At 38.5% G+C, this 25,935-nt stretch overlaps 1 protein-coding gene across 1 annotated transcript; it reads left to right on the forward strand.

The window, feature by feature from the left end:
* Positions 1–665: 665 nt before the first annotated feature.
* LOC112803609 (uncharacterized) lies at positions 666–4,831 on the forward strand. The gene is made up of 5 exons (XM_025847093.1): positions 666–2,489; positions 3,788–3,900; positions 4,104–4,195; positions 4,533–4,717; positions 4,823–4,831. The coding sequence occupies exons 1-5, from the start codon at positions 666–668 to the stop codon at positions 4,829–4,831; spliced, it is 2,223 nt and encodes a 740-aa protein (XP_025702878.1).
* The last annotated feature ends 21,104 nt before the right edge of the window (positions 4,832–25,935 follow it).

The raw sequence follows: 25,935 nt of genomic DNA on the forward strand, positions 1-25,935 counted from the left end.
TAGTGATTCCCAAACTTTTGGTCTTCTACTCTTCTCATTCTAATTTTCTTTCCATACCAAAACAAGACATATGAAGAAAAACCATTGAAGAGAAGTGAACGACAAAATATTAACCATTGAATGCACAATAAAGATTCAAAGAGGTATATTTCAATTTTTTTTAAGTTAATGACAATGTCAAGTATTATTTACATTATTTATTTAAAATAATTAATTTATTTTTTTTAATAATGGACAGTGTTCAAAGATTGAAGTGAGGACAAAACTCAATAGAATTATTTTTTTGTGAGACTTGGAACAAAAAATAATCAGGTAAATCAATAACTTTATTTTTGGTTATTATATATTTGTGTTTTTAAAATTATTTGTTATTGCTCAATAGGTTTAATATTTTTTTTTAAGAAAATAATATATATGCAATTATTTTTGTTTTTTTTTGTTAGATAGTTCAAGTTAAGTTAAAAATGTCAAAGATGAAAACAATTCACTCATTTTTCAAGAGAAAAGAGAGAATATATGATGAACAAAATTCAGCTTCAGATTCTTTGAGTAATGTTCAAAATATTATTGAACAACCTGTGACACAACTTGTTGAGCAAGATATTCAACCCCCTGCTTCCAAAATAGCAAGGACTGAAATAGATCAAGTTAATATTGATACATTGATGCGTGATCCCGGAAAGCGTCCGCAAATTTGGAATTATCCTATCAATCAACAAGATGAAATCCGTAGAGCATACATAAAGTTTGGACCATATCAATTTATTATGGATGAGTACCCTCTTTCTGGTCTAGAAAGTCATCCTCGTCGTTTCAAAGCTCATTGGTTTAAGGGTTTTTCTTGGCTAGAATATTCGCCAGAAGTGGATGCTGCATTTTGTCTTCCATGCTATTTATTTTCTAGAAAATCAAGTCCATTCACATCAGGAGGATTTCGCAATTGGAAAAAAGTGAATAATGGAAAGGATTGTGCATTTTTATCTCATGTGGGTAAATCTCTTAATTCTCCTCATAATATTGCTGTTAAGTCTTGTAAAGATTTGCTTAATCAATTATGTCACATTGACAAAGTATTGGCTAAGCAAAGCTCACAACAAGTTTTAAGCAATAGATTGCGTCTTAAAGCCTCTATTGATACTGTCAAATGGTTAACGTTTCAAGCTTGTGCTTTTAGGGGACATGACGAGAGTCATGAGTCTCAGAATCGAGGAAATTTTCTTGAAATGTTAAAATTATTAGCTTCTTACAATAAAGAAGTGGATGCAGTTGTTTTGGATAATGCTCCTCAAAATGCAATATACACATCACCTTCTATTCAAAAGGAAATTCTACATGTTTTTGCTAGAAAGGTGCAAAATGAAATTTGCAATGAGATTGGTAATGCAAAGTTTTGTTTGATTGTTGATGAAGCTAGAGATGAATCTAGAAGAGAACAAATGGAACTTGTTGTTAGATTTGTTGATAAGCATGGATTTGTCAAAGAAAGGCTAATAGATGTTGTTCATGTCAAAGATACTACTTCTGCTACTCTAAAACAAGAGATTTGTTCTGCATTATCTCATCACAATCTCAACATTCAAAATGTTCGAGGTCAAGGGTATGACGGAGCTAGTAATATGCGTGGAGAGTGGAAAGGGTTACAAGCTTTAATTATTCAAGAATGTCCTTATGCATATTATGTTCATTGCTTTGCTCATCAATTACAGCTAGCTCTTGTTGCTGCGGCTAAAGAAGTTGTTGATGTTCATGCTTTTTTCCAAAGTTTGAGTAATATTATCAATGTTGTGTGCTCTTCTTGCAAACGCAATGATGAATTACGATCTGCTTATGCAACTGAAATTTCCCATTTAGTTGCAACTAATCAAATTGAAACAGGAAGAGGAGCAAATCAAATTGGCACATTAAAAAGATCAGGAGATACCAGGTGGAGCTCTCACTTCAACTCAATTTGTAGCCTTTTATGTATGTTTGGAGCAACAACTTCAGTTCTGGAAGATTTGGCTACTAATGGATCTACATATTCTCAACGTGGTGATGCTACTTATGCTCTTAAATCTTTATTATCATTTGATTTTGTTTTCATTTTGCATATGATGAAAGAAATCATGGGAATCACTGATAAACTTTGTCAAGCATTGCAACAAAAATCTCAAGACATTTTGAATGCTATGCATCTGGTTTCTAGTACAAAGTCATTGATTCAACAGTTAAGAGATAGTAGTTGGGGAGCACTTTTGGAGAAAGTTAGTTCTTTCTGCAATGATCATGCTATTCAGATACCTGATATGGGTGCTTCTTTTAGTGACATAATTCGGTCTCGTCGTAAAAAGGATGTTGTCACTGTTGAACACCACTATCGTGTTGACATTTTTACTAGCGTGATAGATTTTCAATTGAAAGAGCTAAATAGTAGATTTAGTGAGCAAGCAACCGAGCTCCTCATACTGAGTACATCTCTAGATCCTAAAGATGCTTTCAAGATATTCAGTGTTTGCAACATATGCAATCTTGTAAAGAATTTCTATTCTTTAGATTTTTCTGAGCAAGAAAAGATTCAATTGGATTATGAGTTACAACATTATGAACTTGATGTGGTTAAAGCTCTAGATTTTCAGAATTTGTCTACTCTTGCTGAATTGTGTCAAAAATTGACAGAGACAGGAAAATCAAATATATATCCTTTAATTGATAGATTAATTCGTCTTGTTTTGACTCTTCCTGTGACAACAGCAACAACTGAACGGGCCTTTTCAGCTATGAAGATTATTAAAACAAGGCTTCGAAACAAGATGGAAGATGAATTTTTAGCAGATTGTATGATTGTATATATTGAAAAGGAAATTGCTTCAAAATTCACTTCAGAGATGATAATTGATGATTTTAGTTCCATGAAGCATCGTCGAGCAAGTTTAAAAATATCAAAATCTTAAAGTATGTAGTTGAACATTGGCTTTTATATAATATAATTACTTTTTTGATATATATGCTACAAATCATATTTTGTTAATTTTTTGTTATATTTTATATTTAATTGGCCCCCCTCTTATGAAATTTCTGGTTCCGCCACTGCCAGTGAGGATCTATTATCTCCTTCCTGTTTTTTTTTTCTTTTTTTCTGAGTTTTGAGCGTATTGGTTTAGATAATGTCGGTGATAGGTTTCATCCTCTACCGTAGTTTTTCTTTATTAGTATTTTGCAACGACAATTTCGATTCCAACAATGATCATATAAAACGCAAATGGTAGTGTTCCGAGAATTACCTGAAACGTTGATTTGGGTCTGATCGAAAGGTTCAATTCCCTTTGTATGGAAGTGTCTGACTTCTTTGGTGTTGAGGTACCGCTTGTCCGAGTTCCTCGTGAGGAGGTGGGAGGTGGTACCTGCAAGAGACTCCGATGCTTAAGTTAGAAAGGGCTTTAAGTAAATTTTTAGTAGAGTAGAACGTGAGTTATACCTGGGGATCCAGTGTATTTATAGTATAGTAGATAACGGTCTTTGTTGGAGTAATTCTATCTTTTCTAATAGATAAGGGTTCCTTTTATCTTAGAAGTTTGTTGGGATCTACTTTCTAAATGAAGTAGAAGTAGTTAGAGAGACTTAAGGAGGCAGTTACTTGTTATGCCAAGTAGAGTTGGACCTATTTGTCATCGTCCGACCTCTTTGAAGAGGTCGGGCTTATCGCAGAGTCCACCTTTATTGGTGGGCCTTTTTACGTTATTCGGTCTGGCCTTTATCTGTTGGGCCAGAGTATGAACAGTGCCCCTGCTTGAGTTCGTTCCTTTTATAGGTCGGGCTCAAACATTTCGTGACTTCTGCCGTGGATGTCGAGTTTGAACTCGCTGGACAGCCTGACGTGTTTGAATTTTTTAACGTTGGTGGAGCTTTAATGATGCACGACAGGTATTCCTGGGAATCCGTGTCTTTTTAAAGAGGGGTGAAGGAGCCATTTCGATCCTTTTGTGTCTTATAAATAGTCCCTTGAACTCTTCTTCTCCTTTCATTGCTTCTGAAAGACTATTTTACTTTTCTTCACTAAAAGCGCTCCTATGTGTCATTTCGACCATTTTTGTTACCTCGAGATTTCTCAACAGTGGTGTTTGAAGAGTTGCTCGCTTTTGCCAGCATGAAGGGGATCGTTTCAGTTTTGCTGTTTTTAGACGTGCTCTCCCCTTTTTCACGATCTTCTTCAAGGCTGGTTCTCGTTTTTTCTTTTCCTCATCTCTCTTTTCTGATTTTGTGAGACTTGCTAGTTGTTGAGTTTCCTTTTGCTGTCTTTGCATTTTTCTTTTCGTTGTTTTGGAGAAAGTTTGGTTTGATGTGGAGCTTTTGAGAAGGTAAAACATTTATTACCGAAAGATTAAAAAGACTTTCTTCTTTTCTTGAAAGAATCTTTGTTTCTGTTGTCTTTTATGCATTGTACTGCCCCTAATGATGCCGTTTTTGACGTAATGTCATGTCAAAAAGGTACCATTTGTTTGCTGTGTAGAAAGATTTTTGAAAAGAATGGCTTTCCCTTGTATTTGCATTTGTAGGTGTAGCCTTTATGTCTCGCCGTGTTATTAAGAATATGTCAACTAGGGTTCCCCCTAATCTCCTTTGTTGTGTTCCTGTTACTGATAGGGAGTATTGTGTGGAGTTTCGTAGGCACCATAACATTTGTAAGAATAGGGAGGATAAGAGGAACTATGTGTTAGAACTGCCCAACCCTGAGGAGAATGTGTTTCCCTCTTTTAGAGGATTCAGAACAATCCTTTTTTTATGCTTACGATTGTTTTTTTTACTAGATTAAATGTTTGACTTCTGTTTACTACCTTTGAAATAGAAGTTCTAAGTTTTTGTAATCTTGCCCCTAGTCAATTACACCATAATTCTTGGGCTTTTATGAAAATATACGAACTTGTATGTCAAGAGTTGAATGTTGATCCTTCTCTGAAAGTTTTCTTTTATCTTTTCGTTGCAACGAAGCCTTATAGTTCTTCTAATAAGTCGGGATGGATATCCCTACGAGCTGTACAAGGTCGGAAAGTATTTTCTATTTTTGATGACTCTTTCCATGACTTCAAAAATCATTTTTTCAATGTCTGAGCTACTGTTGATACCTGACCTTTCTTTTTTCCTGAGAGCTGAGAGCCCCCGTTTCCTTTATACTGGCAAGAGTCCCTTATAATTCTTAAGGTAGACCGATCCTTTTCTAGGAAGAGGTCAGGGTCGGATCTTACTGATGCGAGTCATTATTCTGATTCCTCTTTTCTGCATCATCTCCTCAGAGTCCACTCCTTCTTCTACTGAGCCTCTCCCAAAAAAAAAATTGATGAAGAAGAGAGCATCTACACTAGAAATTTTGATGCTTTGACTTGGGGGGAGGAAAACCTTCTCCCTCACCACCATGTCAGCATGGATGATGTGGCGATTCAGAACCATCTCCAGACTCTTACTCATGGGGGGCTTCGCCTAGTGGGAGTTTGCTCCTAACTCTCCAAGGAGTGGAAGAGCTCTCCCATCCAAGCCACGTCGGGGGTCTTGGTGGTTGCCTTAGCTGATGTGGAGAGACTTAAGAAAAGTAGAGTTGGAGCAGGCGATAAGTACTTTAAAGGCCGACTTAGAGAGAGCTCGGGAGAGAGCGGCTAAGTCGGAGGTTGCTGCCGCTTTGGCTAAGGAGAAAGTGAAGAAGTATCAAGATAGCTACACCCGCGTCTTTGGGGAGAGGATGGCTCTTGAAGAGGAGTTGCAGAAGCAGAAGGAAAAGTATGCCAAACTTGAGGAAATGACTGCTCTTGGAATGGATGAGATGTTTGAGAATCTCGAAGCTTAGGTCAAGGTCTTGGCTCCCAACTTGACCTTTCTCTCTTTAGTACCGACAACATTCAGATCGATGGCCAAATTGTCCGAGTTCCAGAAGAGGATGTCCATCTTCCTATCAATCTAAACATGCCAGAGCCTCAGGTTGGTCGGTCCTCCATGTCTAATGCTCAACCCGAACATGTCCCTGTAGAGACTTCTGCTCCTGATTTTTGTCCGCCGTTCCAACCTCTATACATCCTCCAACTCCCCCGACCGAAGGTCAACATGCTGTGACCGATGATAAACCCCAACTTTGTGGTTTATCTTGTGTTGAATTTAGGGGATTTTATCAACTTAACCCACATTTATTCAATGAAATAGCATGGTTTTTTGAATTTCTCCTAATTGTGCCTAAAGGTTAAAAACATGCTTTTTAGGCTTTTGAATTGATAAATTTAATTCCCTTTAATTCCATTCAATGCCTTGATATGTTTGTTGTGTGATTTCAGATTTATAAGGCAAGGATTGGATGGAAGAAGTGAAGATAAAAGCATGCAAAGTGGAGAATTCATGAACAAATGAGCATTTGGAACTTCCAAAGCCACGCGCATGCGTCACCCATGCGTACGCGTGAGAAGGAAATTTGCAACACGATGCGCACGCGTCAACTATGCGCACGCTTGACGTTGGTCACGTGACCTCATTAAAGGCAACATGCTGAGGGCGATTTCTGAGCCATCCAGGCCAAAATCCAACTCATTTCTAAGGCTATTTGACGCAGAATTAAGAAGGGAACAAGGTGGGAGCAATTAGATAGTGTAGGAAACATGTCTTAGGTTTGTTCTAGAGAGAGAAGCTCCCTCTTCTCTCTAGAAATTAGGGTTCTTATTTTAATTTCCTTCCAGATTTAGGTTTTGATTCTTGTTTTCAATTAGTTTTTCTTGCAATTTGTTGTTATTACATCTTTGCTCTCTTAGTTCTTCTTGTTAATTTTCCTTTTTATGTCACTTTTGTTTTATGAACACTCTTGGTACTTTTAATTTCAACTAACGTAATTTGATGTTTCATGTTTCTTTCTTGCTTGTTTGAGTTGTTATTGTCATTTTCTTGCATTGGGTAGTTGTAGAATTTACTATTTCTTGCAATTTACCATGTTTTTCTTTTATGCCTTCCAAGTGTTTGACAAAATGCTTGGTTGGGTTTTAGAGTAGTTATTGAGCATTCTTAGCTTAGAAAGAGAAATTGGGCAATCTTGAGTCATTAATACCCAATTTAGATTGGTCATCTAGAGTGATTAGTTACTCTTGTATCTATTGACATTACTTATGGATTGGGATTAACTAGTCTTATTTGATTTTCTCTCAATGTAAAGATAACTTATTACCTTCTTCCGATGTTGGAGATGACGAAATAGGATTAGCTCTTGTTAAGTATTGTATGATAATTAATGACTTGGATAGAAAGCCTTGATTCTCAATCTTTGCCATGAATGTTTCTCTTTAGTATTTGTTATCTTTAGTTGTTTGATTTACTTTTCTTCTCTTTTAATTTCTTGCCTTTTATCAACCCAACCCCCGTGAAATTCATAACCAATAATTGAGCACTCGATTGTAATTCTTAGGAAGAACAACTCGGGACTAATACTCTCGGTTATTTTTAGTTGGTTGGACTTGTGACAACCAAAATTAAACTTTGATTGAGTGTTATCTGTCAGTTTGGAACTATACTTGCAATGAAGTTATTCCTTTTACTGAGAAGAAATTCTAAGCCGATAGTAAGATTACATCAAGTTTTTAGTGCCATTGCCGGGGAATTGCAATGTGTGCTTATTGTTGGTTATTGTTCATATGTGAATATTCTGAATAGTTTGCTTTTTGCTTGTTTGCTAGTTTTGGTTTAGGAGTTTGTTTTCTTTATCTTTTAGTTTTTGTTTTAGTTTTCCTTCTCTGTTATGAATTCTCATCACTTTGACTATGAGTTTGGTTCAAACTATGTTGTAGGAAATGGAAATGGAAGCTTAAATGGAGGTTTGCATCAAGGATTTGAAAATCAAAGGTGGGAGGAGCCTCAAGCATATAGACAACCTTCTTGGAAATAACCTCCTCTGGATTCTTATGGGTACAATCCAACTGCTAATACTTACCAATCTAATGGATGTGGTGACCCTCATTGTGGTTGTTAACCACAACCACCACATGCATATAATTCTTTCCTTCAACATAGCCCTCAACAATCTCACTCACAAGTCCCACACCACCATTCACCTCCATACAATCCTAACCTATATCCACGATACCAACAACCATATGAGCCATACTTAAAGCCACCACCACTCCAACATCAATATTCTCAAGAACCATCAATCCCATATACATCACCTTCATATCCCTACCAAGATGCACCACCTTCTATTTATGAACCCATTTTCCCAAACAATAAACACTCTCTTCCGCCACCTCCTTCAATGGATGAAGCTCTCTATAACTTCTTGCAAGAACAACAAAGAGATATTATCTCTTATATCAAAAAGAAAGAAGAACTGCAAAAGGAGCTAAAGAAGATAGAAATCATGGTGGCTACCATGACTGAAGTAGCTAACCGCATGGCCTCCCACCTAAGCTCATGCATTCAAGATACTCCCATTGAAGAATATGGAGGACCAACCAAGGAGCATAGTGAGGGAGTGAATTTGGAGCTATAAGATGAAGAAGAGGAGTTGAAGCAAGAATCACAACCAAGGGAGGAAGTTGAGACAATTGAGCTGGAAGGAGCAGTTAAAGAATTAGGAGAGGTTGATATAGAATTGGACTCAATCATTGATGAGTTCTTGTCCACACTAACAAATCACCTCGATGATCCTATTGAGCCTTCTTCCATTGAACTTGAAAGCAATGTTAAGGAGGGTGCGCAACCTCCAAAGCATATGGTGTATGATGAAGAATTGGAAGAAGTGAAGCAAGCAACAAACCCACATCTTGATGATGATTCCACACCAACACATGATCCTTTGGTATTTGAGGAGTCTTCTTCCATTAAAATTAAGGTTGATGTTGAAATAAGTTCCACATTACCTCCAAGTTGTGACATGAAGGATGGAGAAGAGTTAGAAGAGGTTGGTGAGGAAGTGATCGAATGTGAAGAACCTTGTCAAGAAGTGGACATGGAAGATGCTTGTCAGGAGATAGAGGTAGTCAAAAAAGAGCACAAGAGAGTGAAAATTACAATGCCATTGGAAGCCTCCTTCACTAAGCAACCATCAATTCTTTCTTTCAAGTGGATAAATCTCTTATCTCTAAGCTTTGTAATTCCACTTGAATATAGTTTGCTTGAAATGGATAGCCAACTTAGAGCTCTTTCCATGGTAAACTCTTTCCATTCTCTTGTATATATAATCAATGAATGAACTGAGTTTCCATTGTTAGGTAGTTTTTCTCTTTTCTATGCTTTTGTATATATTGTTTTGATTGCTAGTTGTTTGTTAAATTTATGGTTTGAATTAGGTTAGTTGTTTTGAATTGCATATTATTTGAAGTGCAAGTTTTGTTTGATTTGTTTTCATTTTTCTCTTTTATACATATTGGTAAATTAGTTTAATTTCATGTTTAATTTAGTTTGTTGAGTTTATTTGGAAGTCTTTATGTTAAATAAGGTTTGATGATATTTTGGTAGCTGTTTGGATGTTTGGAATGCTTGGTTTGGTGTTAGAACTTGGAAAATTTTGAAAAACAGAGCACCCAGCCACGCGTACGCATGACCCACGCGTACGTGTGACTTCAAGGTTCCAACCTCCCACGTGTACGCGTCACCCAAGTGTACACGTGACTCCCAAAATTTTGCAGGTACAGTACAAAACCCAAAGACTTGTGCAAAAAAGGGTGCTGAAATTGTGCGTTTAGCACAATTTTGCCCCGCACGTACGCGTGCTCCACGCATACGCGTCATCTTCTTTTCTCTCCCATCACGGGTGCGCGTCGACGATGGGTATGCGTCATACCCTTTTTTTTCTCCTCTCATGCCTATGTGTGACCCACGCGTAGGCCTCGCACCCTATTTTTGCCATGCACGCATACGTGTAACCTGACACGTACGCGTGACCCCCTGCCCTATTTCACTCACTTCTTTTCTTCTCTTTTCTCCATTTCTTTTCTTCTTTTCCCTTCTCTTCTTTTTTTCCCTCCTTCAACCATCATCCAACACTACCAATAACCATCCACCATCACCTTATTTAGTTAGTTAGTTAGTTAGTTAGTTTAATTTTTGTTTTAGGCTATAAGTGTTGAATTATTAATTTTGTTTGCTTTTTATTGCTAATTATTATTAACTTGATGCTATTTTCTTATGCTTATGCCTTAATGACATGTTGACCAATAATTGTTTACTTATGTGCTCTACACGTACATAACACTATTCATTTTGGCATAATACTTCAATTGTGAAATTGGATTGTAAGCTTGGTGCACGAAATTGTGATCATCATCAATGGCGCCAAAAACTTGGTAGCGCTCTCAAACGTGAATCACACTTAGTCACAACTCCGCACAACTAACCAGCAAGTGCACTGGGTCGTCCAAGTAATACCTTACGTGAGTAAGGGTCGATCCCGCGGAGATTGTTGGTATGAGGCAAGCTATGGTCATCTTGTAAATCTCAGTTAGGCGGATAATAAATGGTTATGGATTTTCGAATAATAATAAATAATAAACGTAAAATAAAGATAGAGTTACTCATGTAATTCAATGATGGGAATTTCAGACAAGTGTATGGAGGTGCTTGTCCTTGTTGGACCTCTGCTTTCCTACTGCTTTTATCCAATCTTTGTCACTCCTTTCTATGGCAAGCTATATGTAGGGCATCACCGTTGTCAATGGCTACATCCCATCCTCTCAGTGAAAAAGGCCCAAATGCTCTGTCACGGCACGGCTAATCATCTGTCGGTTCTCGATCATGTTGGAATAGAATCCCTTGATTCTTTTGAGTTTGTCATCACGCTCAACAGTCGCGAGTTTAAAGCTCGTCACAGTCATTCAATCCCAGAATCCTACTCGGAATACCACAGACAAGGTTAGACTTTCCGGATTCCCATGAATGCCGCCATTAATTCTAGCTTATACCACGAAGATTCTGATTAAGGAATCCAAGAGATATGCGCCCGGTCTAAAGTAGAACGGAAGTGGTTGTCAGTCACGCGTTCATAGGTGAGAATGATGATGAGTGTCACGGATCATCACATTCATCATGTTGAAGTGCAATGAATATCTTAGAATAAGAACAAGTGGAATTGAATAGAAAATAGTAGTAATTGCATTGAAACTTGAGGTACAGCAGAGCTCCACACCCTTAATCTATGGTGTGTAGAAACTCCACCATTGAAAATACATAAGTGATGAAGGTCCAGGCATGGCCGAATGGCCAGCCCCCATGAACATGATCAAAGGATCATAAGGTAATCCAAAAATAATCCAAAGATGTCTAATACATTGGTAAAAAGTTCTATTTATACTAAACTAGCTACTATGGTTTATAGAAGTAAGTAATTGATGCATAAATTCACTTCTGGGGCCCACTTGGTGTGTGCTTGGGCTGAGCTTGATCTTTACACAAGCTGAGGCTTATCTTGGAGTTGAACGCCAAGTGGTAACGTGTTTTTAGCGTTCAACTCTGGTTCGTGATGTGTTTCTGGCGTTTGACTCCAGAATGCAGCACTGAACTGGAATTGAGCGCCAGTTTACGTCATTTAATCACGAATAAAATATGAACTATAATATATTGGTGGAAAGCTCTGAATGTCTACTTTCCAACGCCGTTGAGAGCGCGCCATTTGGATTTCTGTAGCTCCAGAAAATTCATTTCGAGTGTAGGGAGGTCTGAATCCAACAGCATCAGCAGTCTTTTGTCAGCCTTTTATCAGAGTTTTGCTCAGGTCCCTCAATTTCAGCCAGAAAATACCTGAAATCACAGAAAAACATACAAACTCATAGTAAAGTCCAGACATGTGAATTTATCATAAAAACTAATGAAAACATCCCTAAAAGTAACTAGATCAAGCTATATGGACCATGCTTGCTATGTGGTTAATTCTCACCTCTAGCTCTCTTTTACTACATGCATAGCAACTATGTTTCACATTATATGTCCATTAAGTATTGCAAATAAAATTCTAAGTGTATCATCGATTGATGTATAAGTTTCAGATACCATTTTGTTCATTAAGTTTCCTTGCACATCAACCAATGTCTAATCATTATCCATTTCACAATTGCTTGATTATTTGCTTGAGTACTTTCATGCTTCTTTATTGCTTGTTTGTTTGTCTTAACGTACAATTTTCCTTTGAAGTATTTCAAGCACACTTGAATGAGTGACGTGTTTACTTCTTTTGTGTAATTATGACATGGCTCTCTATGCTAATGTGTTTGTTCCAAACGGTGCCCAATTTAGAACTCACACACTATTTTTTATCAATGTCACACTAATTCACTCACTTCATTCTAGTGATTTACCTCATTCCAACAATTTACGCTTTCTTGCTTTTGCATTTTCTTATCTTACTGTGCTATTTTCTATTTTTCATGAGTGAGTCATCATAAGGAAAAATGGAAGCGGGGGAAAAGAACACGCAGCAGTCGATTGATCCACCAGCTGAAGGTGGGGTGATGACAACTCCTTCTACCCCGCTTGATCTTTCAATACACCGATGACGGTGCAAACTTTTAAGTGTGGGGAGGTCGTCCAACCGATCAGCATTTTTGGGTGACAAGTTTTTAATCATAACACTTTCGCATTTTAATTTTTTCTGTTATTTTTATGTCATTTATAATTTTTTGTTGCATTCCCTTAGTTTGATATATATATATATATATATATATATATATATATATATATATATATAATAAGCTTAGTCAAAATAATGAAATTTTTCGAGAAAAACATTCTTAATAGGGCATTGACATCCCAACTGATTTGAGTAAAAAAAATTTCATTGAACTTGCTTGAATTATATATTGTGGAACATGTTTTTGAGCTAAGAACACATGCATGTAAGTTTTTGAGCCTAATTGTGTGGTTACATCATATAACTACTATTGTCATTTTAGTGGGTATTATTCTTTCTATGATTGTATTCTTTGATTTGTTTGATTCTTTATGTCCATTATTTTGTGTATGAATACATCTATATGATTGAGGCCTTTATTTCATTTGAGTTCACTTACCCAAATAGCCTTATCTTTTATCTACCGTTGATAGCCAACTTTCAGCCTCTGCTAAACCCCTTTTGTTCTTAATTTTAGCACATTACAAGCCTTAAAGCAAAAAATAATAAATGTGCCTTGTTTGGATTTTTGATTAGTTTAGGCTAGTGAGGTTGTTTATCATTCAATTGTGGGAAATTTGGAAACATTGGGTGAGATAAAAGTGTATTTTGGGGAGGTTTGATAAACCCCAATTTTGTGGTTTATCTTGTGTTGAATTTAGGGAATTCTATCAACTTATCCCACATTTATTCAATAAAAAAGCATGGTTTCGTGAATTTCTCCTAATTGTGCTTAATGGTTAAAAACATGCTTTTTAGGCCTTTGAATTGATAAATTTAATTCACTTTAATTCCATTTGATGCCTTGATATATTTGTTGAGTGATTTTAGATTTATAAGGCAAGGATTGGATAGAAGAAGTGAAGAGAAAAGCATGCAAAGTGGAGAATTCATGAAGGAATGAGCATTTGGAGGATTCAAGGTCACGCGTACGCGTGAGGAGGAATTTTGCAACATGTCGCGCACGCGTCAACCACGCGCACACGTGACGTTGGTCACGTGACCTCATTAAAGGCAACATGCTGTGGGCGATTTCTGAGCCATCCAGGCCCAAATCTAACTCATTTATGAGGCTATTTGATGTAGAATTCAAGAGGGAATAAGGGGGGAAGAATTAGATAGTGTAGGAAACATGCCTTAGGTTAGTTTTAGAGAGAGAAGCTCCCTATTCTCTCTAGAAATTAGGGTTCTTAGTTTAATATCCTTCTAGATTTAGGTTTTGATTCTTGTTTTCAATTAGTTTTTCTTACAATTTTTTGTTATTACATCTTTGCTCTCTTAGTTCTTGTTCATTTTCCTTTTTATGTCACTTTAGTTTTATGAACACTATTGGTACATTTAATTTCAATTAATGCAATTTGATATTTTATGTTTCTTTCTTGCTTGTTTGAGTTGTTATTGCCACTTTCTTGCATTGGGTAGTTGTAGAATTTACTATTTCCTGTAATTTACCATGTTTTTCTTTTATGTCTTCCAAGTGTTTGACAAAATGCTTGTTTGGGCTTTAGAATAGTTTTTGAGCATTCTTGACTTGGAAAGAGAAATTGGGCAATCTTGAGTCATTAATACCCAATTTAGATTGGTGAACTAGAGTGATTAGTTAGTCCTGTATCCATTGACATTACTTATGGATTAGGATTAACTAGTCCTATTTGACTTTCTCTCCATGTGAAGATAACATATTACCTTCTTCCGATGTTAGAGATGACGAAATAGGACTAGCTCTTGTTAAGTATTATATGATAATTAATGACTAAGATAGAAAACCTTGATTCTCAATCTTTGCAATGAATTTCTCTCTTTAGTATTTGTTATCTTTAGTTGTTTGATTTACTTTTCTTGTCTTTTAATTTCTTGCATTTTTATCAACCCAACCCCCGTGAAACTCATAACCAATAATTGAGCACTTGATTGTAATTCCTAGGGAGAACAACTTGGGACTAATACTCTCGGTTATTTTTAGTGGGTTAGACTTGTGATAACCAAAATTAAACTTTGATTGAGTATTATTTGTACTGGTTTGGAACTATACTTGCAACGAAGTTATTCCTCTTACTGAGAAGAAATTCTAAGCCGACGGTAATACTGCATCAACCGGCGAGGCCCATAACCCTCTCATGGGCGAGGAGTCTTAGGATGCTTTAAGTTTTTTACTTTGTTTGCGGTGGCCCGACCCCTGGGCATTTATGACAACTTGGCTTTGTAATAGCTAGTAGTATTTTGAACACTTTACTTTTAGTGCTTAGTTGCTTGTTCACAACTTTTGTTAAGCAATGTTCTAAAACTTTATCATAGTTTGCTTCTGTTGAGTACTTATGGTAAGTCACGACTTGGTTTGACCTTTGGATATTTAATGACTTTATTAATTTCCTTATGTATGCCCGACTTTATGCAATTGGTATTATCTTAAGTTATTTTTACAACTCTATTTTTTATCCGACCTGTTTAAGGTTACTTTGTACGAGTTGTTTTTATAACTTCTTATATTAATTTATACATCGTCGCTTTATCTTGCCGACCACTTTAGGTCCGGCAATGATTTTTGCAGTTTGTTAAGATTTTTGCTAAAGGCTTGGGTGCCCCTAGCTCTTATTGGTGCCTCATTAAAAAATCCTTTTTTTTGGGAAAAAGAGTGCACTTAGGTACAAGGCTTTTAGCTATAATACCTTTTTAGGTTACAAGCATGCCAAGACTTTGGGAGCCCCTGTCCTTGGAGGTCGAACACCTTATAAGAATTTTTGCTTAGGACCTCAATTATCTTGTAGGGTCCTTTCCAGTTTGCAGCTAGCTTCCTTTCACCGACTTTTGTGTTTCGATGTCATTCCAAATCAGGATGAGGTCATTGGCGATGAAGTTTCTCTTTATCACCTTTATATTGTACCTTAGAGCCATCCATTGCTTCAGAGCTTCTTCCTTAATCCGATCTCTTTCTCGGACTTCATATAGGAGGTCGAGCTCTTCTCTTTGAGCTTGGGTGTTAGCTATTTCATTGAAGAACAAAACTCTAAGTGATTCTTCAGCTACTTCTAATGGGAACACTGCTTCCATTCCATATGCCTGTTGGAAGTGTGATTCTCCCGTTATGGAATGTGGAGTAGTCCGATAAGCCCACAAGACTTGAGGAAGCTCGTCAGCCCAAGCTCCTTTCGTATCTTGCAGTCAGCATTTTAATCCGGCCAATATGACTTTTTTGGCAGCTTCAGCGTGTCCATTGGCTTGGGAGTTGATGAGCGGATAATTTATACGCTTTTTGGCACTGTTTTTAGTATGTTTTTAGTACATTTTAGTTAGTTTTTAGTATGTTTTTATTAGTTTTTATTTCAAATTTACTTTTCTGGGATTTACTATGAGTTTGTGTGTTTTTCTGTGATTTCAGGTAATTTCTGGCTGAAATTGAGGGACCTGAGCAAAAATCTGATTCAGAGGCTGAAAAAGGACTGCAGATGCTGTTGGATTCTGACCTCCCTGCACTCGAAGTGGATTTTATGGAGCTACAGAAGCCCAATTAGCACGCTCTCAATTGCGTTGGAAAGTAGCCATCCTGGGCTTTCAAGCAATGTATAATAGTCCATACTTTTCTCGAGATTTGATGGCCCAAACTGGCGTTGCAAATCAGCTTCAGAATTCTCGGCGTTTAACGCCGGAACTGGCACAAAAATTGGAGTTAAACGCCCAAACTGGCACAAAAGCTGGCGTTTAACTCCAAGAAAAGTCTCTAAACATTAAAGCTTCAATTCTTAGCCCAAGCACACACCAAGTGGACTCCAGAAGTGGATTTTTACGTCATTTACTCATTTCTGTATATCATAGGTTACTAGTTCACTATAAATAGGATATTTTGACATTGTATCTTTATCTCATGACACTTTACACGTTTCATACTATACCTTCTACGGCATGAGTCTTTAAACCCCATGGTTGGGGGTGAGGAGCTCTGCTGTGTCTTGATAGATTAATGCAATTACTACTGTTTTTCATTCAATCACGCTTGCCTCCATTCTAAGATATCACTTGTTCCTCAACTTGATGAATGTGATGATCTGTGACACTCATTATCATTCTCACCTATGAATGTGTGCCTGACAACCACCTCCGTTCTACCTTAGACTGAGTGGATATCTCTTAGATTCCTTAATCAGAATCTTCGTGGTATAAGCTAGAATTGATGGTGGCATTCAAGAGAATCCGGAAGGTCTAAACCTTGTCTGTGGTATTCTGAGTAGGATTCGAGGATTGAATGACTGTGACGAGCTTCAAAATCCTGAAGGATGGGTGTTAGTGACAAATGCAAAAGAATCACTGGATTCTATTCCAACCTGATTGAGGACCGACAGATGATTAGCCGTGCTGTGACAGAATGCGTTGAACATTTTCACTGAGAGGATGGGAGGTAGCCATTGACAACGGTGAAACCCTACATACAGCTTGCCATGGAAGGAACCTTGCGTGCATGAAGAAGAAGACAGTAGGAAAGCAGAGATTCAGAAGATAGAGCATGTCCAAAACCTCAACCTGTTCTCCATTACTGCAAAACAAGTATTTATTTCATGTTCTTTTACTTTTCACAATTAAACCTGGGAATTATTGATATCCTGACTAAGAGTTACAAGATAACCATAGCTTGCTTCAAGCCAACAATCTCCGTGGGATCGACCCTTACTCACGTAAGGTATTACTTGGACGACCCAGTGCACTTGCTTGTTAGTTGTGCGGAATTGCAGAAGTATGATTGCAATTTCGTGCACCAGGAGTGTTCCAGGGATGTGAACTGGTGTTTTATTTGTAGGTCAGACACCAGGTTTCTGAAGGTCTTGTCGGTAAATTGAGTTCCATTGTCGATGGTGATGGAGTGGAGAACCTCAAACCTTGTGACAATGTTCTTATACGAGAATTTCTGACTTTTTTAGTAGTGATGGTTGTCAAGGGCTCTGCCTCAATCCATTTAGTAAAGTAGTCAGTCCCTACTATGAGGTATTTGACTTGGTCTGGTGCTTGCAGGAATGGTTCGAGTAGATCGAGACCCCACTTTGCGAATGGCCATCGTGAAGTAACACTGATAAGCTCTTCAGGGTGCGCCACATGGAAATTGTAATGTTTCTGGCAACACGGGCACATTTTGACCAACTCAACTGCCTCTTTGTGTAAGGTTAGCCAGAAAAAGCTAACTCGAATCACTTTTTTAGCTAGTGACCGAGCTCATAGGTGATTTTCACATATGCCACTATGTACGTCCTCCAAGAATTCTTTGTGCTAGAGGTCGGGACGCACCTCAAGAGGTGTGCTGAGATTCCTCTTTTGTATAGGATATTGTAGACCAATGTATAGTTTTATATCTCTTTCACGAGCCTTTTGACCTCCTTTTCATCTTTGGGGAGTAGATCAAATTTGAGGTAGTTGACTTTGGGGATCATCCATCCTAAATATTGACTGTATACGGTCATTACTCCCACTTCTTTTGCTATGGATGCCGTTTGTAGTATCTCTTGAATGAGACTTCTATTGTTGTCACCTGGCTTGGTGCTAGCTAATTTTGATAGAGCATCAGCTCAGGCATTAGACTCCCGAGTAATATGTTAGACTTCACTTTCTAAATATGGTGTCAGTTGTTATCATGTCTTATCTAAGTACTTCTTCATAGTGGGGTCCTTAGCTTGGTAGTGCTGTTAATTTGTGAAGTTATTACTTGCAAATTAATGAACACCACCACCTTTTCTGCCTCCACTTCTTTAGCCAGCTTCAAGCCAGCAAGTAGGGTCTCATATTTTGCCTGATTATTAGATGCAGGGAACTCGAACCTTAGGAATAGTTCTATCCGAGTTCCTTGATTACTTTTTAGAATGACACAAGCCCTGCTTTCAGATTTATTTTATAACCCATCTACGTACAGAATCCATGTAGTGGGATTTACGGGACTTTCAGTGTATTCAGCGATGAAGTCGGTGAGGTATTGTGATTTGATGGCTGTCTGAGTTTCATATCTTAAATTAAACTCGGACAGTTCCACTGCCCGTTGCAAGATCCTCCCAGCTAAGTTCGTCTTTTGTAAAATATTTTTCATCGGTTGATTAGCACGGACTTTAAAGGTATAGGCCTAGAAGTAAGGTTGGAGCCTCCGAGATGTAAAGGTATAGGCCTAGCAAACTTCTCTTTTGATAATTCAGCTCCACCCTTTGTAAGGCTTTGCTGATGAAGTAGATAGGTTGCTGCCCCTCTTCATCTTCTCAAAATAGGGCCAAGGCAATAGCCCGACTTCCAACTGATAGGTATAGCACAAGTTATTCTCTTTTAATAGGTCAGGTAAGAATGGGTGGTTGCCTCAGGAATATTTTAAAGTCTTGGAAAGCTTGTTCATACTTGGGGGTCCACTCAAATTGCTTCCTTTTCCTTAAGATTGAGTAGAGGGGAAGTGACTTCAGAGTTGACCCTGCTAAAAATCTGGATAGAGCGGCCAACCTTCCATTTAGTTGTTGGACTTCTTTAACACAAGTCGGGCTCTTCATATTGAGTATAGCTTGACATTTATTGGGGTTTACTTCTATTCCCCTTTGAGTCAACATGAATCCTAAGAACTTCTCCACTTTTACTGTAAAGGTGCATTTTGAGGGATTTAGCCTCATTTCATGCTTCCTTATGGTGGAGAATACTTCCGAGAGGTCAATCAACAGTGTTCCATCCTCTTTGGTTTTAACGAGCATGTCATCCACGTATACCTCCATAAGTTTTCCTATGTGAGAGGAAAACACCTTATTCATCAATCTCTAGTAGAGCCCATGCATTTTTTAATCCAAAGGGCATTACTATGTAGCAATAGTTTTCCTTTGGAGTTATGAATGAGGTCTTTTCCTGATCTAGCTTGTACATCGGGATTTGATTGTATCCCGAGTAGGCGTTCATAAAGGACAAATATTTGTAGCCTGACGCTGAGTTGACCAAAGCATCTATGCTGGGGAGGATAAGGGTCCTTAGGCCAGACTTTGTTGAGGTCAGTATAATCGCGCACATTCTCCGTTGTCTGTTTTGCTTTTTTACTAACACCACATTGGCTAGCCAAAGTTGATATTTGACCTCCCTTATAAATTCTGCTTCTAGCAAAACCTACACGTGCTCTTCTACGACTTGTGTTCACTCTGGTCCGAGCTTTCTGCACTTTTGCTGAACAGGTCGGGAACTTGGGTACGCAGCAAGCCTATGGCACATCAGGTCGGGATCAATACCGGGCATGTCAGAGGCTTTCCAGGCAAAGAGATCGGAGTTTTTCCTCCACAATTCCACAAGCTATTTCTTCAGGCTTTCCTCCAGGTTCACCCTTATGATCGTTGTCTTGTCGAGGTGGTCTCTGATTTGTATCTCTTCCATTTTCCCTCAGGTTGGGGCCGTAGTTCTTCTTGAACTTGGACTCTACCTAACTCAATTGTATTGACTTCTTTGCCTTCCAAGTTTGCTTTCAAACTAAAGCTCTCGTTATAGCATTTTCTTGCTAACTTTTAATCTCCTTTAATGGTGGGCAATCCCTTCAACTGTAGGAAATTTCATGCAAAGATGTAGGATGGAGATGATTGCAGCAAGTTAATTCAAAGTTGTTCGGCCTATTAGGGCGTTGTAGGCTGAGCTTACATCGACTACTATAAGTCGACACTTAACGTCCTTGACCTGGCACCTTTTTTGAAGGTGGTGTGCAACGAGATGTATCCCATAGTCGGATTGGGGTGTCTCCCAGTCCGAAAAGGCTATCTAGGTATGCCTTTAGATCCTTTTCCTCTAACCCGAATTTGTCAAAAGCGGGTTTAAACAGAATATCCACCGAGCTACCCTTGATCCACCAAGGTTCGGTGGAGGTTAGCATTTGCCAAGATTATAGTTATCACCACTGGGTCGTCGTGCCCTGGTAATATTCCTTGAGCATCTTCCTTAGTGAAGGAAATAGTGGGTAAGTCGGATGATTGACTATCCTCCCTGACTTGATATACTTCTTTGAGGTTCTTTTTTTGTGAGGATTTTGATATTACTCCTCCTGCTAATCCTCCATTAATCATGTGTATATGTCGCTTGGGGGGTGTGAGGAGGGCGTTCTAGTCGTCCTCCTTCTTCATCTCTTATTCTCTTTCTCGAGTCGTCTGACCTGTCTGCCAGATATCTATCGAGTTGGCCTTCTCTGGCCAACTTTTCGATGACATTCTTTAGGTCATAGCATTCATTGGTGGAATGCCAGTACAACTTGTGGTACTCACAATATTCAGACTGGCTTTCACTTTTCTTATGCTTAATCGGGCGAGATGGTGGAAGCTTCTTCGAGTGACATATCTCTCTGTAAACGTTGATGAGGGAAACCCTTAGAGGGGTGTAATATGATACTTTTGAGGCTTTTCTACATTTTTCTGCTCTATCTTCTTGGGTTTCATTTCTTTGTCCCAAACTTAATAATAGGGCAAGTTAGATCACGAAGGAGGCTCCCTAAGTCGGGAGTTTTCCTCCATGTTGATGTATTTTTCTGCCCTTTTTTGAATTTCATTCAGAGAAGTCGGATATCTCTTGGATATTGACTGAGAAAATGGCGCTTCTCTTAGGCTGTTGACCAGACCCATAGTTATAACTTCGGTCGGTAGACTCTGAATTTCCAAGCAATCTTTATTGAATCTTTCCATATAGTGACGAAGGGTTTTTTATGACCTCTTGCTTTACCCCGAGTAGGCTCGGGGCATGCTTTGTTTTGTCTTTCTAGATGGAGAATCTGGTAAAAACTTTTCTAGCCAGGTTGCCAAAGCTAGCGACCGACCTGGGGAGCAGGCTATCGAACTATTTCATTGTAGCTTTAGTTAAAGTAGTCAGGAAGGCTTTGCATTGAGCGGCATTAGAGGCGACGACCAGGTACATCATGCTTCTGGCGTTGCTAAGATGGTGGCTCGGGTCAGATGTGTCGTCATAGAGATCAATGTCGGGCGATTTGAAGTTCCTAGGAATTTTAGCCCTCATGATCTCTTCTGTGAATGGTTGTTGCCATCCCAATGGACTTCACGGTCCGCCTGGCTATTCCTCCTTTGTACGTCAACTTCTAATTTTTGTAGCTTGTCTTCTAACTCCTTTTGTCGGCTTACTCCTTTTTGAAACTCCTATTTAGCTTCTCATTGTCATTTAGCATCTTGTTCGAGATGTTGTAGCCAGTTTCCTTGGCCATGTACGAGATCCAAGATCTCAGTCGCATGAGCTTGAACCTCAGCCTCGGGATGGTGGACTTCAGACTAGATTCTCCTTGTTTGAGGGTTTTCTAAAGTCTCTACCCCGTCGGGGCCATGGTGTGGTGGTGGTGGCAGAAGCAAGAGAGCTTGGTCTTCTGGCTGATCTTCTGGTTCAAAATCAGATGTTGTATATCCGTCTCTAAGCTTGTTATCCGCCATTGGTCAAAGGATGAATCCCGGGTTCCCGGCAACGGTGCCAATATTCTGAGAGTTACCTGAAACGTTGATTTGGGCTTGAACGAAAGGTCCAGATCCTTTTGTGTGGCAGTGTCTGACCTCTTTGGTGCCGAGGTGACGCTTGTCTGAGTTCCTTATGAGGAGGTGGGGGTGGTTGATGACAAGTCATCTTATGCTAGTTTTACAAGCATTTTTCATTAGTTTCATTAGGTTTTATGCACTTTCTTGCACAATAAGTAAGTAATTGGAATGGATTTTCATGATTATCTTGAATCAATCAAACAACATTTATTTTACATAAAATCATAGGTTTTATGCTAGAATTGATTGATTTTATAAATGATGCAAAGATCTAGTGATTTTGGTGGGACTTTGATTAGTTGTTTGGTTGCTTGTAGATGAAGAAATGATGAAAAAAAAAGAAAGAAGAATTTTGGAGCACGCTTTATACCTTAGGCCACGCTTTTAAAGGCGTGGCCCATGATAGTAAAGCGTTGCGATAAAACAGGAGCAATGGCGAGCGCTTGAAATTGCAAATGGAGCGCCTAATAGAGGAACCAAACTCGCGCACCAAGACATGCCCAGGAGGTAGCGTTCAAAGAAGTAAACGCTACGTTCATTATCTCTACCTTTCTCGAGCTTGGAACCAAGGAAAGTTGGGCGCGCACCAACCAAACCAAGGCATGAGCGTTCAACCAAGTGAACGCTACATTCACTTTAGTGAACGATTTCGAGACCCTTGAGCGAGGAAATAAGGCACAACATCAAAGCAACAAGGGTAGCGTTCAAAGATGTGAACGCTACATTCACTCCTTCCACCTTTATCGTGGATTTAAGTTTTGAGGGAGGAAGCTCACAAAGAACGTTGAAAATGGAGAACGTAGCGCTCGAAAAGGAAGCACACACAAGGAAGGGTAGCGTTCAAAATTGATAGCACAACATTCTCTCGTAGCAACATTTTTGTGCTTCCCTTGGGGAGGAAGGCTCATCATCAAGTGTAGTGTTCACAATTTGAACATAGCGTTCAAAGAGTGAACGCAAGGCAAAAGGGCTTAGCACGAGGAAGGCAAAAGTGAACGTATCTCATTTTAGTTTTTCACTTTTAATTTTCATTTGTTTTGAATTTGGGAATTGGGATTAGATCCAGTTTGCTTTCTGTTTTCATTTTCTTTCTTCTGCAACTTCTACCTTTTGTTTTGGGTTTTTGAATTCAGATTTAAGAACTCCATTGAATTTCTTAATCTGAGAATCATCTTTGCTTTTCGTTTAGATAGTTCTGAGAATTAAGGAATTGGATCTGAATTTCCTTTGCTGTACATTTTCATTTCTTCTGCAATTTCTTTCTGATTGGTCAAGGGAGTAATTGAGATCTAGATCTGCTTTCTGATCTCCTTGCTCTCCTTCGATCTTCAATTTCTCTTTTAGAATTTCATAATTGATCTAAGTTTCTTTTCTGTTTGTTTCTTCAAGTAATTTTTCCATTTCTGTTTGGCTACTGAGCTTAATCTCTTTATCTCATAGCTCTCTGATTTACTTTAATTTGCATTTCCTTGTTAAATTCTGAATCCCAACACCCAAATCCTTTTATTCTTCAAGCAATTTACATTTCTCAGCAATTTAAATTTAGATTCAGCACTTTACATTTCTTGTACTTTAAGTTTCTGCAATTTACTTTTCTTGCAATTTAAGTTTCAGCTCTTTTACTTTCTTGCACTTCAAGTTTCTGCAAATTTATCTCTTCTGCACTTTACTTTTCTGTCCAATTTACCTTCTGCACTTTTACTTTCTTGCAATTTAGCTTCTGTTAATAAAAATCACTCAAATCACCAAATATTTACTTAACTAAATTCATCACCTAACTAAAATTGCTCAATCCATCAATCCATGTGGGATCGACCTCACTATTGTGAGTTATTACTACTTGATACGACCCGGTACACTTGCCGGTGAGTTTGTGTGGAATCATTTTTCCCTCATCAAGTTTTTGGCACCGTTGCCGGGGATTGATTTAGATTGACAATGATTAAGTAGGGTGATAATATAGATAAAGCATTTTCGTTTTTTTTACTAAGCACATTAACTGTTTGACATATTGTGTCACCTAACCCTCTAACCACATCCTAGCATTAGAATGTCCAGGTTTCATTTGGCTTGTTTATGATTTTTGCAAGTCATCAAGGCTGAGGTGCGTGAAGAGGGAGTGAGCAACAATGCTCAATCTGCAAGAAGGTTGTTGGCCTCTTACACTATCCCCAATCCCAGACATTATGGAAGCAGCAAATGATTTTGAGTTGAAGCCTCAACTAATCACTTTGGTGCAGAACAATTGTGCTTATGGAGGTGGCCCTCTTGAAGACCCCAACCAACATTTGTCTGTTTTTTTGAGGATTTGTGAAACTGTCAAGACAACTGGGGTACATCGTGACATCTACAAGTTACTTCTATTCCCATTTTCTTTGAAGGACAATGCTGCTCAATGGCTGGAAACTTTTCCCAAGGAGAGTATCAACAATTGGGATGATTTGGTGAGCAAATTCCTCGCCAAGTTCTACCCACCTCAGAGGATCATCAAGCTAAAAACAAAGGTGCAAACCTTCATACAAAAGGAGGGAGAATCACTCTATGAGGCATGGGAATGATATAAGGCCCTGATAAGGAAATGTCCACCTGAGATGTTCAGTGAGTGGGTGAAACTTCAAAACTTTTATGAAGGATTGACCCTGAAATCAAGAAAAGCATTAGATTACTCCTCTGGAGGTTCACTTCAGATGATGAAAACTGCCCAAGAAGCACAAGATCTCATTGATATGGTGACCAACAATCAATATTTTTACTCATCTGAGAGGCACCATGACATAAATCCAAAGAGGGGAGCGATAGAACTTAAAGTAGTAAGTGCAATGCTGACTCAAAACAAGTAGATGCATCAACAACTTCAGCAACAAATGGAGATGATTACTAAGAGAATTGATGGACTGCAACTTGCTACAGTGAATACATAAAGCCAATCTCAAATCTCACATGGATGGAATCGATCTGCAGGAGGTCTTGGGACCTCAACTATGAGCAACAAGGGCCTAAATAGATACAACACATGAACAACACCTCAAGTTCATGCCAACATGACTTCCATGGTGATGCACACAATCCATCCTGGAAACTCATTCTAACGTGAGGTGGGGTGAGCATCAGAATCAAGGACAAAGGGACTTCAACTCCAATAGTTTTGGCAACACAAACAAACACAATCAATCCCCTACTAACAACAACCACTACACACAACCACAAGACACACATACCCAACCTCATCACACTTCACAAACCCCCAAAACCACTTCTCTATACCACCACTTAATCCACAAAACAACTCCTCCAATTTTTCAAACAATTTCCACCAACAACCATCACAACCCATATAGCCCCATCCAGAATCTCATAGGATCTCCAACTTAGAAATATTGATGGAAAAACTCATCAAAACTCAAGAGATGGCCAGACAAAATCAAGAAGCTTCAATCAAGAATTTTGAGAGACACATGGGACAAATGGCTAAACAAATTGTTGAGATGGGTAAGAAGCAAGCAAAAGCCTTCCCTTGTGCCACTGAAGGCCTAAGAGACAAAGGAAAAGCTACAAAATGGGAGTAGTACAAAGCAATCATAGCAGGAAGTGAGAAGACTATCGACAAGGAAGCTATCATTCAAAGAGAACACCACAGAGAAGCTCCACAAGAAGAGATAGAGGAGAGAACTAAAGAGGATCAGAAGACCAAGAATGCACAAAGCTCAGAAGGAAACAAGAGCATCAATGAATCACAGCTGCAAGAGAAGAAGGAAGGGGTGAATCCATATGTCCCCAAACTTCCCCCTCAAAAGTTCAAGAAAGAAAACGAGGATAAGTAATACTCAAAATTCCTGGACATATTTAAAACAC

This window comes from Arachis hypogaea, chromosome 5, assembly GCF_003086295.3.
Source record: "Arachis hypogaea cultivar Tifrunner chromosome 5, arahy.Tifrunner.gnm2.J5K5, whole genome shotgun sequence".
Lineage (NCBI taxonomy): Eukaryota > Viridiplantae > Streptophyta > Magnoliopsida > Fabales > Fabaceae > Arachis > Arachis hypogaea.